The sequence below is a fragment of the Trematomus bernacchii genome, unplaced genomic scaffold (assembly GCF_902827165.1).
Source record: "Trematomus bernacchii unplaced genomic scaffold, fTreBer1.1, whole genome shotgun sequence".
Lineage (NCBI taxonomy): Eukaryota > Metazoa > Chordata > Actinopteri > Perciformes > Nototheniidae > Trematomus > Trematomus bernacchii.
This window is the reverse complement of record NW_022987581.1, coordinates 907581-926124: the sequence shown is the minus strand read 5'-3', so window position 1 is coordinate 926124 and position 18544 is coordinate 907581. Positions and strand designations below refer to the sequence as shown.

The following is an 18544-nucleotide window of genomic DNA, read 5'->3' as shown; positions in this document are numbered from 1 at the left end:
CCTGTCAAAATGTAGTATAAAGTAGCATAAAATGGTTGAAAAAACTCTAAATTGTACTAAAATAGAGTACTTTAGTAAATATACTGTATTACATTGCACCACTGGTTATATAGCAGCTCATTGGACATTTATGCCTATGCCAGTAAACGGTAGGAATACAAACTCCCACCTTCGCTCACTGATTGGCTAAACGCTTTGTCTATCAGTCCGTCTTGCGTTCTCATTGGTCCTCACTCTTCTCTAAGGAATGCCCCTTTAAATGTTAGCAGCACCGTGAAGATTTTGAAGCGGACTCCTTCTAAGTGTTCAAACTGACAGAAGCGCCTCACTAAAACCTCCTTCAAAACTGGAAATATGCTGTAGTTAGCCGTCCTTTTTAAGCTCCTTTTGCCCAGAAGAAACACTCCGGAGTCATGGAACTGGAGGAGAAACCGAAATATGGTAATTATTTAAAATTCTAAGTCCACAACTCGGGGCATGCTTCACTTCATGTTGCCACTCAGAGACTTGAACTGTAAACATGAACAAGGCTCTGTTTTGGCGGATACATACTAATCGTTTTGTTTCCGTGTTTACATTCAGGCATGTTTTCCTTGTTCACTTTTTATGGTCCCACTCAGGCTCAGCTGGCACTACTTTATCTTGTGAACTTAAATATTAACCAGTGGAGGAATCTAATGTAGTCCATGTACTCAAGTATTGTACAATCACAGTGGTGGAAAAAGTACTCAGATCCTTTAAAATAAAGCAACATGTGTTGTGTTATTATTATATTATGTTATATTATCCTATTTCTATCATTAAAAAATACATATAACAGTTTTATAATACAATCATATAAACACATGTATTTATGTTAAAAGTACCTACAAATGGAGTAGAAAATGGAAATACTCAAGTAAAGTAACCCCAAATGATACTTAAGTACATTATTTGAGTAAATGTACTCAACAATTCTGAGCTAATTGCACTTTCTCTGAGTATTTTTATCTGTAACTAAAGCTGTCAAATACATGCAGTGGAGTCAAAAGTACAATACTGGCTTCTAAATGTAGTAGATTAGAAGTATAAAGAAGCATAACATTAGAATATTAAAAGTACCAGTGTATTGTCAGGGTGCACAATGTGCTGGTCCAGTTGCTGCCACATTCCTCCGGCTGGTATGGCAGCACACGCCCAGCTATACATAGAGCTTATTAGAAAATACCTCAAACATGTGGCGAAGGTCTCTGTTTGTCACATCATGCCTTCAGTCTTTCTTGTTAGTGTCATATTATCAATATTATACCCACTTTGGACCACATACAATATCAATATATCTGTTTGCAGTAGTGCCTAATGGTACCCATTTATTAGTTGGTCTTGGATTCTATGATTGTCCCCAATTTCCTTTCGAAATGACTGTGGTTGGAGGCCTCTCCTTTTAAAGCTGCACACACATCAATATTCATCTCGAGGAAAAGCAGCTAAAAAAGGTAGACGAGGATAGTATCCAGAACATGGTGTTTCAGAACATACTGTGGGATTCGATAAAGCTTCACATGCTGGAGTAATTTCAGACTGAGACATAGAGAGAAACCTCAATGACAGGATCTGCTGCAGATTAGATGTAATTATAAGCCATTTTTAGTAGAGTGGTTGGAAACCCGAGTCCTCTCCAGCTCTCTTTTCATCTTTGTAAAAGCTTCTTTCAGAGACTTTTGCACATTTTCTTCATCTGTATTCACCAGTAGTGGAGTGAAATAAAGTACATTTACTTAAGTACTGTATTTAAGTACTCTTTACCTGAGTATTTTCATTTTATTCTACTTAATACTTCTACTTCTCTGCATTTTGGAAGCCATTATTGTAATTTTAATGAGGTCCTATTATGCTTTTTGGGGGTTTTCCCTTTCCTGTAACGCTTCCATTGGACTCCTTTGTTTACTTCTATAAGATAATGATATCACTATGTAACCCTTGCGCCTCTATTGGCTAGCGCTCCAACACATTGTGCGTGATAGGCTAATGGGCGGGACATCTCTAAGCGGTTGACCAATCACAACAGAGCCGGCCAGCTAACCAATCAGAGCAGACTGGGCTCTGGTTTCAGACAGAGGGTGAAAAGAGGTGCTGCAGCACAGACAGTATGAGAAAAATAAAGAGCTTTTTGAACATTGAAGCATGGAGACATTTCACAGTAGAGACACTACATACTGATATACACCTGAACATCAGCAGGAGAGGACTCTTTAAAGTAGAGACACTACATACTGATATACACCTGAACATCAGCAGGAGAGGACTCTTTAAAGTAGAGACACTACATACTGATATACACCTGAACATCAGCAGAGGAGGACTCTTTAAAGTAGAGACACTACACACTGATATACACCTGAACATCAGCAGAGGAGGACTCTTTAAAGTAGAGACACTACACACTGATATACACCTGCACATCAGCAGGAGAGGACTCTTTAAAGTAGAGACACTACATACTGATATGCACCTGAACATCAGCAAGAGAGGACTCTTTAAAGTAGAGACACTACATACTGATATACACCTGAACATCAGCAGGAGAGGACTCTTTAAAGTAGAGACACTACATACTGATATACACCTGAACATCAGCAGGAGAGGACTCTTTAAATTAGAGACACTACATACTATACACCTGAACATCAGCAGGAGAGGACTCTTTAAAGTAGAGACACTACATACTGATATACACCTGAATATCAGCAGGAGAGGACTCTTTAAAGTAGAGACACTACATACTGATATACACCTGAACATCAGCAGGAGAGGACTCTTTAAAGTAGAGACACTACATACTGATATACACCTGAACATCAGCAGGAGAGGACTCTTTAAAGTAGAGACACTACATACTGATATACACCTGAACATCAGCAGGAGAGGACTCTTTAAAGAAGAGACACTACATACTGATACAAGCGGTCACAAACATCTCCGTCTTTAAAAAACCACAAGCTTCCACTTAAATATGCTTCATCATTCCCTAACAATGTAAACCGGGTCATGTGACTCAGCTGAATGTCTAGTGGTTCTGCCAGCTTGAAACTGGAACACTGAGGCATGTTCACAGCAGTGTGAGGAGAGAGAGGCTTTTAGCTCTGGGAAAATGAGTTTTGCAAGAGGAAGAGAATGTAGAGTAACTTGGATGTGGAAGAAAGACCACCCCAGTGAGCTGCATTTATCACTTTCTTTTACCAGTCAGGAAAGAATGACTCTCTGTGTAAATAGGAAAGCTAAACATTTTCTTAAAACATATTCTATTCTCTTAAAATGTTCCATGAAAAGTCTCTTAAACTCACAACTTTGCATGTTGAAGCAATTCATTTTTTTGCAGTATTTAACAGGGTTAGGGTGTTTTGTTTACAGTAAACAGATCCATTTTAGGGCCTTTGTTTAAGTTCAATCAAGTTGTTTGTGCATTTGTTTTGAAGGCAACTTTAGGCCCCGTTTTTGGGCTTTAAGGGACCACAGGGCAAATTTGAACATGCAGACACTTTTGGGGGGTATTCATTAGCCGCTTTCACACCAAGTACTTTGCCGTACTTAGTGCCCAGCACTTAGTGCCAGCACTTAGTACCAGCACTTAGTGCCCCCATGGAACTAAGTACAGATCGCGTTCTCACCGGAATAAGTTCCTGAGGGAAGATTTCGCAAATGAAGCCGCTGACGTCACTTTTTCTTCTTCTGCTTTGGGTTTACTGGCAGGCCGCAAACCACTTCACGGCGTATACTGCCACCCGAAGTCCCCGGCCGGAAGTCCCCGGAGTTGGGGACTGGCTTCAGTAGAAGCTGCTGGGACTCCCAGCAGCTTCTACTGAAGCCTTCAGAGTAAATCGCCAGAACGCCGACACCTCCTCATCTCCACCGCTCCCATGTTTTTTTTTGTGTTGCCATAAGTTATTCTCTCTCCGTTGGTGCGCGGGGCTAATGCTAATACTATTAATGCTAATGCCAGCAAATACAATGGCGGCTTCAAAAAACTTTTCAGAGTTTTACGGGGCGTGGTTTGCAATTCGCCCAGCCAATCAGAAATTTGTACTTTTTTCTCCCCAGGAAAGTACCACCTCTCTAGCAGGGACTACAAAGGGGGTAAAAGTTCTCTGAACTAAGTTCTCTTTTTGGTGTGAACGCAAAATTCCAGGCACTATCGGAACTAAACGGGAAAAGTACGGGTAAAAGTACTCCGGTGTGAAAGCGCCTATTGGTGCACAAGTTAAAGAAAAGGCATATAATTTTTATACCAGGATAAAAAGCTGGTATAAAAAGCTTTTATCTTCAGTATTGTTTGGTTGTCGAAAACCCCCAAAAGATAAATTGAACCAACGCAATGTTTTGCCTGGACTTTATCCTCCAGTTTTTTGTTTTTTTGTTTGAGGACAAAACACAGCTACAGTGCATACCTAGGATACTAGCATCCAGAGAATATTTAGTCTAGAACATGTGTTAGTCTTTCCTCCTGTTTGCCAGACTTGTGTCAGTAAATATTCTTGCTATTCTGTCTCATTCACACAGCCTACATTTCACTGTTTCACATTTGGGTTACAGAAATAACTCGACTGGATGTAAGAGCAGAGAGAGAAGAGGTTGAATTTAAGTAGAAATGGGAGCAAACGTTTCACACAGATTCCTGTTGTGTGGTCCGTAGGGTGTTGACACTTCCTGTTATATATATTCTTTTATTTCATAATGATTGACTGCACTCAGTGATACAGAGAGATGACACCATTTAAAAGATAACTAAGTGGTGCAAGAATTAGTCATAAAACCCAGGAAATTAGTTTTAGGACTCCAAGTTCCCTCATCTTGTTAAGGTTTTTCGAAAGCTTTTGATACGATTATCTAATAGTATTATCAATTTTGTAATCTTTATTTAACCAGGAAAGTCTGATTGAGATAAAAAAACTAATTCTGAAAGAGAGTCGTGGCCAAGATGGGGCTGAAAATGTTGGTTAGATACCCGAAATAAGGTCTGTGGTGAACAAAAGATGAAGAGATTATATCACTTTTTACCACATGTGTTGTTATTGGAAATGGGTCTGGAAATATAGCTTTTCAAAATGTCAACTTTTAGAAACAAAGACCATTTTTTTTGTTGTGGCTTGACTTCAGGATGTTAAGAGACGGGGGCTGGGACATTTCACCGTGGGTATATTCTGTAATGTGTGTGTGATTATAGAGTTGCTTCCTTTATAACACCAGAAATAGATCTGAACTCAGACCTAAACTCCACACCCTCCTTCTGTACTGAAAGAGATGTGGGAGTTCTGCAGGGAGGCAGCAGCTGTAACCTCTAGCTGGAAGTAAAGTCCGCCTACAGGTCTGCCTGGATATGATAACACTGTCATTTTAGATATAGATAATATTATAAAGATAGGTTAAGTTCTTGGCTTTCTATTTGACCTTTACACTAGCTTACAGTTGTGCTGTTCAACAACACGGACAAAATGGTGGCAGGCTAAAGCAACTACTACTTAAAATGTGACCTTTGCCATCTTGTTATTATCATAAGCGTTTAACAGATCTCTTTAAGAGACGACATGTTAACCCTTCAAACCGTTTGTGTAAAAATGTCAATTGCTGCAGTGCAGTAATGTTAGAATCACTTTAATATAACAGTCCTGCCTTCCAGAGAACTCGGAGGTAGAAATGTTCCTATCTTTCGGCCTCCAAGCGCTTCAGGTGCACGACATAAACTTAAAAACATGGCGACATATTTTGACCTCATAGCAACCTTTTCCCAAAGAGAGGCGAAGTCCCACCCATCTACTTCCGACCCATGGGAAAAAGTATGTATTGAAGTCAATGGAGAGAGAAAGATTATCTTTCGATCCCGTTTGAATTGTGCCATGAATTACACATATGATGTTTGTCAATCTTACAAAATAATTTCCATGTCAAAAAAGTCACATTTTGTCGTAAAACTGTTGAAATATAAGACTATGAAAAATACGCAACTAGAAAGACTACAAATCCCAGAATCCCGGTCCCGCATGCTGGCTCTTACGAACCGACTAACTCCCCTTGTGTGTATGTACAGCTCTCAACATGCCCAGACTTGGAGTGATTTTCACCTCTTTTAATACTTTCTGCCTCATTCTGAAAGAAAGAGGTGAAATGTGCCAACGTGACGGCCGTCTTGGTGTGTGGTGCGAGACGGGAGATGGAGTTCATTGAGCGGTTTCACACAAAAAAAAGTGTTACTTCACAGTTTTACGACACATTTCTATTTCTTTGACTTGCTAAATTATCTTTTAAATTGACAAACATCATATGTGTAATTCGTGGCCCAATTCAAACGGGATCAAAAGATAATCTTTCTCTCTCCATTGACTTCAATGCATACTTTTTCCGAAATAAGGTCCCATGGAGCTCCCCCGGAAAGGGAGGGACTTCGCCTCTCTATATGAAAGAATGTATTATTTTTTACTTAATTAACCTAAGGCGCCGTTTACACGAGGAGAAAACTGCTTGTATCTGCATAGTTTCGCGTGCGTATAGCCCTATTATTTACACGAGGCCAATAGAAACGGACCCCACAAACGATAACGGGTCCCAAGGTGGATAGATTTGCAAACGAAACGCTCTGGGGGGTCAACCGAGTCCGTGTAATCACCTCTATACGAATATTTCCTGAAAAAATAGCGATAGCCCCACCTCTCCTGCTCACTGCTGTAGCAACTATCAAAAATAGCTGTGTTAATTAAACGCACAAGGGGTTCTTGAATGAAATAATATTATAAAAGGCAAACCAGAATTGTTAACGCCCAATATACTCCTTAAACAAAATAAACAGAGTCAGATTTCATGCATTGATCCATTATATTGACAATTTTCCAGCCAAACAACACAAACAAAATTAAACAGTCCACTCTGCGATACACCAAAATTGTCTTTACTGCCTAATCCAGGCCATTATTGTTCATTGCTCCTGCGCCTGTTTGTAGGCAGAGGACCGGCGTGTCCCAGAGGAGCGATCTCACCCGGTGTTTGTAGAGAATATCTCTCTTTCTGAGCGCGTCCTCTCCACGGAGACGTGCTTCTTGGTCGGTCGATGCAATATCCACAGATTCGGTTTCTTTCAGTTAACTTCCCCGTTGCATTTATCCATATATTTACATGCTGAGGAAATTACTATATCCCGCTGAATACCAGCAATCGCCACACACACTTCCTCCTGTCAGTAGCTACTGCTAGTGCTACTGCTACTGACCATGCTACAGATATTAGTGCAAAATCTACAGCTCCTCTACCACAACCATCAGCAACAAGTGGACATGGAGAATTAGATGAACTACATGTTGCTAAATACACCGCGGGGCATAAACAGAAGGGTAGCCATGGCAACATTGCTGCGGGGCTGCTCGGGCTGCTCTTCTTCGCTGCTTTTGGTGTATTTTGGCGGAAGTTACAGCGCCACTTACAGTCCCGGCATATGTACTACAGCGTTTCCAGCGGTCTCGTTTGAACAGACACGTTAAATGAAACAAATGCATGTGAACGGAAGACTTTTTTGAATACGCATACTGTGCATAAACGCAAACGTTCCCGTGTGAAAGAGGCCTAAGGCAATTTAATAGATTTCAGCCATTATTTACTTTATAATTTAAATGTATCCTTTTTCTTTCTATGACATGTCAAAGTGTCTTTCAATAAAAAAGGGTTACTGGATTCCTTAAGGATGTGAAGGGGCGTTGGCAGGAAAATACTAAAGGGAAACTCATTGCCCAAAATAACTACTGTAACAGAAGTAGGAAACAATGCAAGACATCAAGTTTGGTTTCACTTTTCATTTTGTAAAAACAGAACTCCCCAACACAACAGAAAATAAGATGAAATTGAGAATGACTTAAGTGTTTGTGTTCTAATAGGGACACATTGTTCAATTATAATAGGATACATATTTACATGAACACTTTATATTAAAAAAACACAATACAAAGACAGATTGTTCCTCTTTAAATCTGGGCCCTTGTAAAGTTTAGCAACACAGTTTGGCATGTCCTAATCAAATCAAAGCTCTTACACAAGAAACAAATGTTATTAGTATTTTTTTATTTATTTAAGTAAATGCTAAAGGGTTGTCTGGCTGCACAGTGGTGGCTCGTTGGAATTAGATTAGATCCCTCTGAGAGCTTTTAACAGATTACAACGGTTGCTCAATGCCACCAAAGAAAAAAAGATTATACCAATAATTCATTTAACGGTCAGAGCGGTGGTTCACCACACGCATTGCACTGTCCCACATGTACATGAACTAGCTTTATGCTAAGCTAAAGCTCACATACTGTATATTACACATGGATGTAGCTCAACAGTGAAAGGACAACAGCTGTTGTTGTGTGGTGTCGTCGTCCAAGAAGTCAAATTCCCCAGAGCTCTGTTTAAGAGTCACTTGATGGGAACGTTTTTATTTTTTTTGTATGGAAATTACAACAAGACTCTGGTTGTTTTTTGGGAATCCCCATGCAGCATGAAGTAGAACAGAGTGGATGGAAAGTCTTAGTCATTTCAGCTGAAATGAAAGTTTCTGAGCGTCAGCATCTGTTGAAAACATCTGCAGTCTGCGGGCTCAAATGTAACATTCTCTTATTTCCTTTGGTGGTTTAATGCAGAACTGAAAGTGATCTAAAAATTCAAGCAGGTGAAAAAAAACAGGAAATAAACCTTCTATAAATATTCTGAATTTATTTGGAATAATCTGGATATTTTTTTGGGTGAGACTTTTACGTTTAACACTTTTACTTCATTTTGCTAATTACACTTTTTTTATTTAGGTATTTTTTGAATTTATTTTGAATCATTTTGAGTTTCTTTTCAATTATTTTAGGCCTGCAAGATTTGGAAACAAATGACTATTGTGATTTATTTTGACTGATATTGCAATGCTATATAATTCACAATATTGGATGGATTGATAATTTATTGAACAAAATCTTCCTTAATACTAAAAAATTATATTTCGAATGATAAAAAATGATCATGATTTATTTAAAGACAAATACGTTGTGTTAGTTTGTGGGCGGGGATATCTCTGTAGCTCAACAATACCTTAATATATATATATATATACACATATTTTTGAGCTTGCTGCAATTTAGATATTGCAGCAAGCTCAAAAAGTGTTTGATTGTGAAGTCAGGATTTATGTGTATCTCATTTGGTCCGAGTGCAATACTGCCATGTCCCCACAAGATGGGAGGACACACTTCACACTCCACTATACTGTAATTCATATATTTCACTGTTGACTTCCCCATTTATTTAACAGCTTTAGTTACTTTAAATTGAAGGATTCTTGTTATATTCCATGGAATGCTCTTAACATCCCGATAGCAATGAATATCTGAAGTGCTTTGACAAAAAATCCATAAGAAAATGTCATCTGTGGAAGCCGTAGTTCTGTAAAAAGCACGACCAATCATTTTAGCCGGCCCGGCTAAAATAACTGGATGGCCTACCTGCCTGTCAGCCTTCCATCTGTGCACAAACTTATCTCGTGCCCTCATTGGTCATGTGCGCGTTCGTGTGTGTTGGAGGAGGGGCTCTGTAAGGAAGTGGCAGATTTTCTCCGGTTGTGTATTTTCAAATTCTAGCGCATTCAAGCTGGTTTCTCCAAAATTACCTACCCCACCTTTAAGGTATTTTACATATATATTTTTTATTTGAGACTTTTTTGTACATTTAGCTGATTATACTAACTTATTTTTACCTAAGTAACATTTCCAATGCAGGACTTTTAATCGTAACAGAGTATTTTTTCATTGTTGTATAAGCACTTTTACTTAAAGGTAGGGTAGGTAAGAATGGAGAAACCAGCTCGAGTGCGCTAGAATTTGAAAATACACAACCGGAAAAAATCTGCCCCTTCCTTCAGACTTCCTTATAGAGCCCCTCCTCCAACACACACGAACGCGCACATGACCAATGAGGGCACGAGATAAGTTTGTGCACAGATGGAAGGCTGACAGGCAGGTAGGCCATCCAGTTATTTTAGCCGGGCCGGCTCAGATGATTGGTCGTGCTTTTTACAGTACTACGGCTTCCACAGATGAAATATTTGTATGGATTTATTGTCAAAGCATTTAATATATTCATTGCTATCGGGATGTTAAGAGCATTCCATGGAATATAACAAAAAGTGTTTCTGAAGTGAATTACCTACCCCACCTTTAAGTAAAGACTGAATACCACCAGTCTTCATAGCCTTCTATACAGTTTAGAAACCAGCAGATGTCACTGTGTTTGCTCCATTTGAAACCCCAAAGCTTGAAATATTTTCTGCATGAATACACAAAAGAACAAAAGCTTCATACGGATTCAACACCAATTGAAAGGCAATTATTCTACAACACAAAAACATGTATTCTTGAGTTTATTATTGACTGCACAGGCTGTTGGTTTTGCTGCCCAAATCGCCCACACCTGAATGTAATCATGCTGTTTTTCACTGAAGCTCCAGAAAACACCACTGGGGGCAACAGAGCTGCAGGAAACCTCCTTGTTGTCTGCAAACATGTTTTTGATAACATCCAAGCAACTTCTCCTCGTACACACACTACACACACACACACACCCCCACCCTCACATTCACACGTCCACGCCTCGTCTCTTGCACTCGCAGCCTTCCTGCTCGTTGTGAGACAGAAAGTGAGAAAACCTGACACCCAGAAAGGTATTTTGGAAGTGGGAGGAGATAAAAAGGGAGATGCACAGGTGGGGCACAGATTGGAAAGAGGGAGTTGTTTCAGGATAAACACAGAGGGAAGTAGAGCTGCTGCTGGCTGGCATTCAGGGACAGGTTGGACTGGTTTCCACAATACTCCAGTTTCCCTCATTCACACAGCGAGGAACAAGTGACCCAGTTTAGGAGGCGGTGGAAAGAGTGAAAAAAAAGGCTTCTTCAGTACATTTCAACCCAGAGAGGATTTTAAACATGCCGGAAGAAGGAGAGTTTTATGGAAAACATGGTAACTTGTCTCTTTCTTACTTAGTATTTATCATTCTGTCTTCACTCTGTATCAAGTGAAGTGATTGAAGGATTATCTGTTAAGGTTTTCTCTTAAAACAAATCTCTTTTCAATTGTGTTGAGTGAAACTGCAGCGGTAGTATCAGCATGTAAACATTGTGGGGAAGGACAGGGTGTGTGTGTGTGTGTGTGTATGTGTGTGTGTGTATGGGTGTTACTGTGGAACCTTCTGCTGATTATACAGGTGTGTGAAGGCAGGGAGCTTTTTATATTATCAGTTGTGCAAATATAACCATGCAAAGTGTGGATTTGAAATTTGACACACTTCTTTCATTCAATAATGTCCTATACAGCTACATAATGAAGTTAGCAAGGCCTCCCTTTTCTAAATCCAACTTCTTTACATGGATTAATGGAAATACCTCAAGTCAAAACGGTTTAACTTGTGTCTGAATATCTTAGAAATTGCATTGTAGTGTGGCAATACTGCTCTCACACCATCCCCATGAAGGCAGCTCCGACGCTCGCTCTGACAGGAAGTCGTGACTTCTCTAAGAGCTCATGTGGTAACTGCTTTCTGCATCATTATCCGCCTGACCACATGTATTATTTAGATGCAAAGAGGCCAAAGAAGAAAAATCATACCCATTGTCTATACTCAAGATCTAATGTGTTTAAATATACATCTGTTGGTAGTAAGGTGGAGAGATTGAAATCCCTAACAATGTGCAAAAAATGGATTATAACCATTATTTTTGTGTTTGTGATCTTTTTTTATTCATTGCATTTTGTTTACTGTTAAGTAATGTTGCTTTTACTGAAGTGGAGCTAATGTTCCCTGAGGGATTTGCTTCAGAGCCGCACGATGAATTTGCTTAGATAATAGATGCTCCTGACACGCTGACCTCAGATAACACACTGCAAACTTAACTAAAGGCCTGCCTGCAACACAGTGGTGGAGGGATGACGTTTTTATTTTTTTTAAAAGCTAACCTGGAAGTTAGCATCACAATTGCTACCGCCGCAAAAAGCAAATGGGATTTTTCCATTTTTAACTATTGCAGAAAATAGCAGGATAACCTTATTAATGCCAAAGGTCATCTCTAGGAGAAAAAAGCAACGTTAGGCTTTAAAGGAACTACAGCACAGTCACATGACTTCACGTCACCACCGCTAAGCTAAAGGCGGCTAATGTTGGGCTATAAAGGAACTATAGCACGGTCACATGACTTCACGTCACCACCGCTAAGCTAAATGCGGCTAATGTTGGACTATAAAGGAACTACAGCACGGTCACATGACTTCACGTCACCACCGCTAAGCTAAATGCGGCTAATGTTGGACTATAAAGGAACTACAGCACGGTCACATGACTTCACGTCACCACCGCTAAGCTAAAGGCGGCTAATGTTGGGCTATATTTTAGGCATTTAAACAACATGTTCAAAAACCCCTTAAAATCAAGACAAGGGAAACCGAAGTGCTGACTCATTACCAGGTTTTAGGACTCATTCCTGCTCCATTCTTTAATCCAAGAAAACCCCCCACAAATAAAATCCAGGCATGGCTGTCCTGATAATGAAATATGATATTGTTTCAATTTCATGCATCTGGGACTATTAAATGAATATATTCTGCTCTGCATCGGGCTGTCCATTTGCAGGAAGTCTTATTATCCCAACCCAAATTAAGAGTGTAAATATCCACCAAGACTTTCTCCATATTCCACATCTCCCATTTTGGAAAAAGAATGTACATCTAATCTAATAATAACCTGCTTAGAGGAGGTAGTCTATCACAATACCTTTCCTTTTCTGAAAAACAAGTGATACCATCTTATTCTGATTTATTGAATTAATGGAGTTAGTTTAAATGTAAGTTTTACCCTTCAGAAAAAGGTGTGGATTGTTTTAAATGACATTATTGCCTTGTCATGGTATTGATCTACAGTAATGATTCAGGCCCCCTCTAGTGGACGCACCAGTTGTGTTGTCCTCTTCCTCATGGGTTTTCTGCTGCTTAGTCACCAGGGAGGAATTTGTTGTGTTGCCAGGCGTGTCTGCCCGCAGGGAAAAGCCATCTGACAGGAGGAAGAGGGGGGGGGGGGGGCTTACTGTTTCTCAACCTTTTAATAACATCCCCGTTTAACATATTATATTGCACTTAGGGTTGTAGATATCTCACTAAGCCATGCCCTCACTAGAGTGGTGCAGGAATGAGTCCTAAAACCTGGAAATGAGTTACCAATTTACCATTTCTGGTGCTTTTGGTTCAAAGTCAGTCTTTTTTTGGGTTAGAAGCCTGAATTAAGGTCTAAAGAGATTTTACAGTTTTGTTTTACGACATAAAATACGTCAGTAAATACCCCACTGGTGAATTTAAAAACAGCGGTTGCTAACAAGTGTCTAAATGAGACGACTAAACATCATCACGCCCAACATTAGCCACCTTTAGCTTAGCGGTGGTGCCATGAAGTCATGTGACCTTGACGATAGCTTTTTACCTCAAATCATGGTGGAGATTATCCTTCTGAACAAAATGTGTAGGATCATAAATGTGAGTTTGTCAAACAGATCTTATTTGCTGCTTAAATCCAATGGAAAAATCCCATTGGCTTTTTGTGAAGAGAACCCTTGCGACCAACAGAAAGTCTCAATCCTATAACATTCGCTTGTTTTTTCTTCTTCTGTTTAGGCGAGCCAAGGAAGTATGACTCCTCGTTCAAGGGCCCCATCCACAACAGGTAAGTTAGAGATATGTGACTTCTGGTTTTCTCTGTGTGTAAAGAGTTTATTTTAACCCTTTAAACTCTGCTCTCTCTTCCCAGGAGCTGCACAGACATCGTGTGCTGCATCCTCTTCATCATCGCCCTACTGGGTTACTTTGCAGTGGGAATTCTGGGTAAGGAAACGACCCTGCAAGTTGAAAAAAAAACATCAAAAACCTTTGTTTAAATGCAATATAACCTTCTTTGTTTGTGCCTCCAGCCTGGTCCCAGGGTGACCCCAGGAAGGTGATTTACCCCACTGACAGTCGAGGGCAGTTCTGCGGGCAGGCGGGCACCCCACTGGAGTGAGTCGCTTTCCAAATATAGATTATAATTACCATCTGAGACAGTGTGTGTGTGGTTGGTGTTGTTTACACCTTGTGTGTCATCACGGCATTATGTGCTCCTGGAGACACCTAATGTAGAAGTGGTTTTGGGTTCTTTGCCAAGTGTTTATATCTGTTGGATGGATTTAGTTACCGCTATAGTGTCACAACAGAAAGCGGTCACAAACACTAGATGACAGTTCAGCTCAAAGATGGGTGTGTTCAGAGCGAGAGCGCGGGAAAGTACTGCCCTCTTTGAAAAGGTATTCAAAGAGGGATTATCTGATGGTGTAACAAATGATCTGGTGTGTCGGGTTACATAGCCCCTTCCTCTTTATGCCCCTGTATGTAATTTAGTATGGATGTTGGTGTGATACTATCAGAATCAGAAATCCTTTACTCGTTCCACAGTGGGCAAATTAACGGCGTTACAGCAACAAAGGCATAGTCTGTAGGCACTTGGCCTGGGAACTGTAGGGTTGCCCGAACAGACCTTAATATGGAATGTGGACTGGTACTTTGAGAGGTCCCAGTTACTGCCGTGGTGCATTAGAGCAAGGCACCGGACCCCCTGGAGGGTTTCAAAGGTACAGTGCATGTTTAGGTAGAGGGTAGACTTGCTTATTATAGAAAGGCAAGCACACATTGATTAAAAAACAATTAAGTTAATACAAATCGCAAATGCTTAAACCATGTTAAAAGTATTTTTAGTAGGCTGTAATGTATACAAATTGCAAGGAAACATTTAAATTGAACACAAGTGTATATCGCACCTCGCAAGAAGGTCTCCAGATATAACTATCAATGCTTCTTATAAAGACACAAACAAGTGTACTCTCCGGAGAACAACATGAGAAAATAATGATGATTTCCTGGTTTCCGGTACTTTTGATGAAGGTCAAAAACATGAATCACACACGATGTACAGGAATGTGTTAGTCAGCCTCTTGAGCCCTTTTTTCCTCTGATCATTTATTAACATATCTGTGTTTTTTAACAGGAAAAAGGGCATGCTGTTCTACTTCAACATCATGAAGTGTGCGAGCCCCATGGTGCTGCTGGAGTTCCAGTGCCCCACCACCCAGGTGAGAACCCCCAGATTCTCTCTCTTTTTGTCCTGATCCATTTATATAAAAACCTGTCTGAAAATGAGCTGATCAGATTTTGGCCACTTTATGATGTCATAACGATGTTTTGGCTTGAGTAACCATTAGCCAATCAGCAACCAAGGTAACCCCCCCCCCACCTTATCACCTGAATCTCCTCCTAGAGCACCATTGAGTTCTTTTTAACCAAATATCTCTCAGAGGGGCGTGGGGAGGGGCTCCTTATTTTCATCTAAAGTAACAGACAGAGGGTGTTTCTCAATCTCGAGTACGCTTGCTTGGTAGCACATGTCTGCCGAGCGTCTTGCTTCAGAAGCGAGGCAAGAATACTTCCTGGCATTCGGAAAACGAAGAGTAGAACAGGCTAGCAAGTGTGCAGGTGTGCGTCATATGAGAGGCCCCGCCTCCTTACATCTTCCGCCACAGATTTGGGGAAATTGGTCCGTGCGCAAAGCATTGTGGGGATTTTAAGACCGCGGAGTCTACTCATGTGCAGCCTCGAAATTTCTCCGAACTAAGTTCGCCGGGCTCGGTAGATTTCCAAGTATGCTGGACATTGGAACAGTACTTCGGCGGCACTCGATGACGTAGTATGCTTGAAATAGTGGCTCTGGAGCAGCTTTACTCGAGATTGAGAAACACCATGAGAATCAGCACTTTTGAAACAGGGCTGAAACAGAGGGGATTATGGGATGCTGCAATGGTCTGTTTGGTATTTGGAGCCAATCAGAGACAGGCTCTGTATATATCTGAGACCTGTAATATATTGATTAAAAACAGTATAATAGGGGACCTTTTAAAGTACAATTCAAAATAATGATATAAGAAGTTAAAAGGAGTCTGCAATGGAAAACATAACTTCAACAGAATAAAATCTGTAAAAAGATAAATATAATACGATAAAACATTTATATACAAATGATTATCGTAAGTGCACAAAAAAAGAATGTAGTATTCATTTTTTATTTTACAAAACACAAGTTAAAGTAAATATGTGCAATAAAATGATTAATAAAATATAATGGAAATATTAATATAAGCATTATTAGCGTAAGTAAAAATATCCAACAAAAATCTAATAAAAATATGTTTAATTAACAATTTGTTTTAAAAAGGTATAATTAAAGAACAAATACAAAAAAAGTTATTGTAAAAAAAATGCATTAAAAACAAACAATAAAATATAATTGTATTTATTTAAAATAAGTAAAATTGTACTACAGTATATAACAACATAAATATGTAAAATAATGTATATTACTATATGTAAAATGGTGTAGAACTCTTGCTAAGGATATTCATTCTATTTTACATAGTTTAAGAAGGTTTTATGATGGTACAAAAAGTCAGAATTAGGAATTGCTTCAATTATTTTGTAATAGTTTATATTAGACTTAAATCTCCTGCTGTGCTGCCTTTTTTTTTTTAATCCATATCCTTAACCTGTGACCTCCTGCTGTGAATGTGTGTCCTCCTCAGATGTGTGTGGAGACATGTCCTGATAAGTTCCTGACGTTAGTGAAAGCCTACACCAACAAGAAGGACTTCGACTACTACAAGACGTTCTGCAAGGAGGGCGTGACCAACACCATGGTGGGTACAAAGACATCAAGCACACACACACACACACACACACACACACACACACACACACACACACACACACACACTCTCACCCCTTCTCATCTGCTTTAAATGTTTCAGGGAATCCCAGAAATCCTGAAGCAAGGCCTCTGTCCGGCCATGCTGACCCCCAGCAAGCCCTGTGAGTGGAAATATTATATTTTATATTATTTTTATTAATCAGAATACTTTATTTATTTTTATTTATAAAATGTGGTTTTGTGACAGTTTGAAATAAAGAACAAATTGAATACATTTTTTTATTTGAACACATGAAGTTAGAGTAAGAATGGGCAAACAAGCTATTTCCAAATAAAATATAAGGATATTTATACAAACAAAAGAAATGTTATTAAAATGTCTGATTAAAAACATAAAATTGAATTACAATATTCAAATAAACATAGAAAGTTGGAGTTAAAATGTCAAACAAAAGATACAAAAAACATAAAATCTAAATATTTATATACAAACATAGGTAAAGTAAGAATGTGCAAACAAATATATAATGAAAAGGTTAAAGTAAAAATAAAAATGGGCACAATGCATACTGTAACATGCTTATTATAATAAATACAGTAGTGTATTGGTATTAATTAAATATAATGATAAATTCCACAGTATTTTATACAGTATGTTGCATGTAGTATATTTCCAGAAAGTCAGTCGAGATCTGAAATGTACTTTTACTGCCTATTCTTACATCTTCCGTTGCTTCCCTTCAGTCACTCGGAGGTGTTTCCCCGCTCTGGGCCTGAAAGGAGGTTTGATCACCGTGGGAAACAACTCTCACTTTGACGACGGCAGCGGGACCATGAGAGACGCCAAGGACCTGGTGGATGGAGTCAAGTGAGTTATCAATATCCATCATTATCAGTCTCAAACAGCTGCAACGAGCCTGTCCCAACCTGCAGCCCTGCAGGGGAACTTCATAGTGCTGAAACATACTTTAGAAACAGGCACTGTCAGTCAAGAGCCTGTTTTAAAGGGGACCTATCATGCTATATTTGAATAATATATTGTAGGGCCATACCTATATAAAACATGTCTGTGAAGTGTTTTTTTCAAAATACCAAACAGATCATGCATTTTAACCATGCCTCATTTCGCTCTATTTGCTCTTTTCCAGCCCTGTTTTTGCAAGGGCTGATTCTGTGAGAAGTCTTCTTCGCTGCTTTTGTGGCAGACTACAGCGCCACTTACAGGCCTGGCATATGTACTACAGCGTCTCCAGCGCTTTCGAGCGGCAATGGCCGTGGCCGTGGCCCAACCCCCCATTCCTCTGATAGGTGGAGAGTTGCCCATATAGGCGGAGCTCCCTGTTTCTGACGTCAGAAAAATTCAAATAATAATCAGCTCCGTTGCAGCCCCGTTTTTAGAGATTTGGGTATGGAGGAAAAGAGAGAGGGTTGTGTTTTCTGACACTTGGTGAGTTCCCTGGAACACCGGGGACACATATTCATGTATAAAAGACGTACAAAAGTGCATTTTGCATGATAGGTCCCCTTTAAATAAATAAAAAAATATATATATATTTATTTAAATTAAGATGAAGAAGTTAAATAAACATTGTTATGGGCTCAGAACAGTCTCATAATTCACACATGCACACAGAAGGATTCACACTTGTATTTCCGGATCCACACTTGTGTTTTTCAACGCACACACAAATGTGTTCCGTTTCATATACATGTAAATAAAATCCAAATACAGAAAAAAGTTTTACATATG

The 18544-nt window shown here is 39.5% G+C and overlaps 1 protein-coding gene across 3 annotated transcripts in view; it reads left to right on the top strand.

The window, feature by feature from the left end:
• Positions 1-248: 248 nt before the first annotated feature.
• Positions 249-18544, top strand: part of LOC117479990 (choline transporter-like protein 2) — a 32318-nt gene continuing 14022 nt past the window's right edge. The window contains exons 1-8 of one of the 3 annotated variants that reach the window (XM_034127122.1): positions 249-441; positions 13686-13734; positions 13819-13892; positions 13979-14063; positions 15085-15169; positions 16670-16783; positions 16895-16955; positions 17539-17662. In XM_034127122.1, the coding sequence (XP_033983013.1) occupies positions 414-441; positions 13686-13734; positions 13819-13892; positions 13979-14063; positions 15085-15169; positions 16670-16783; positions 16895-16955; positions 17539-17662 (620 nt within the window). In that variant the 5' untranslated portion in view covers positions 249-413. Of the gene's footprint in view, positions 442-10618; positions 10992-13685; positions 13735-13818; positions 13893-13978; positions 14064-15084; positions 15170-16669; positions 16784-16894; positions 16956-17538; positions 17663-18544 lie in introns of those variants that run through there. The other 2 variants (XM_034127123.1, XM_034127121.1) reach the window with 2 other exon arrangements.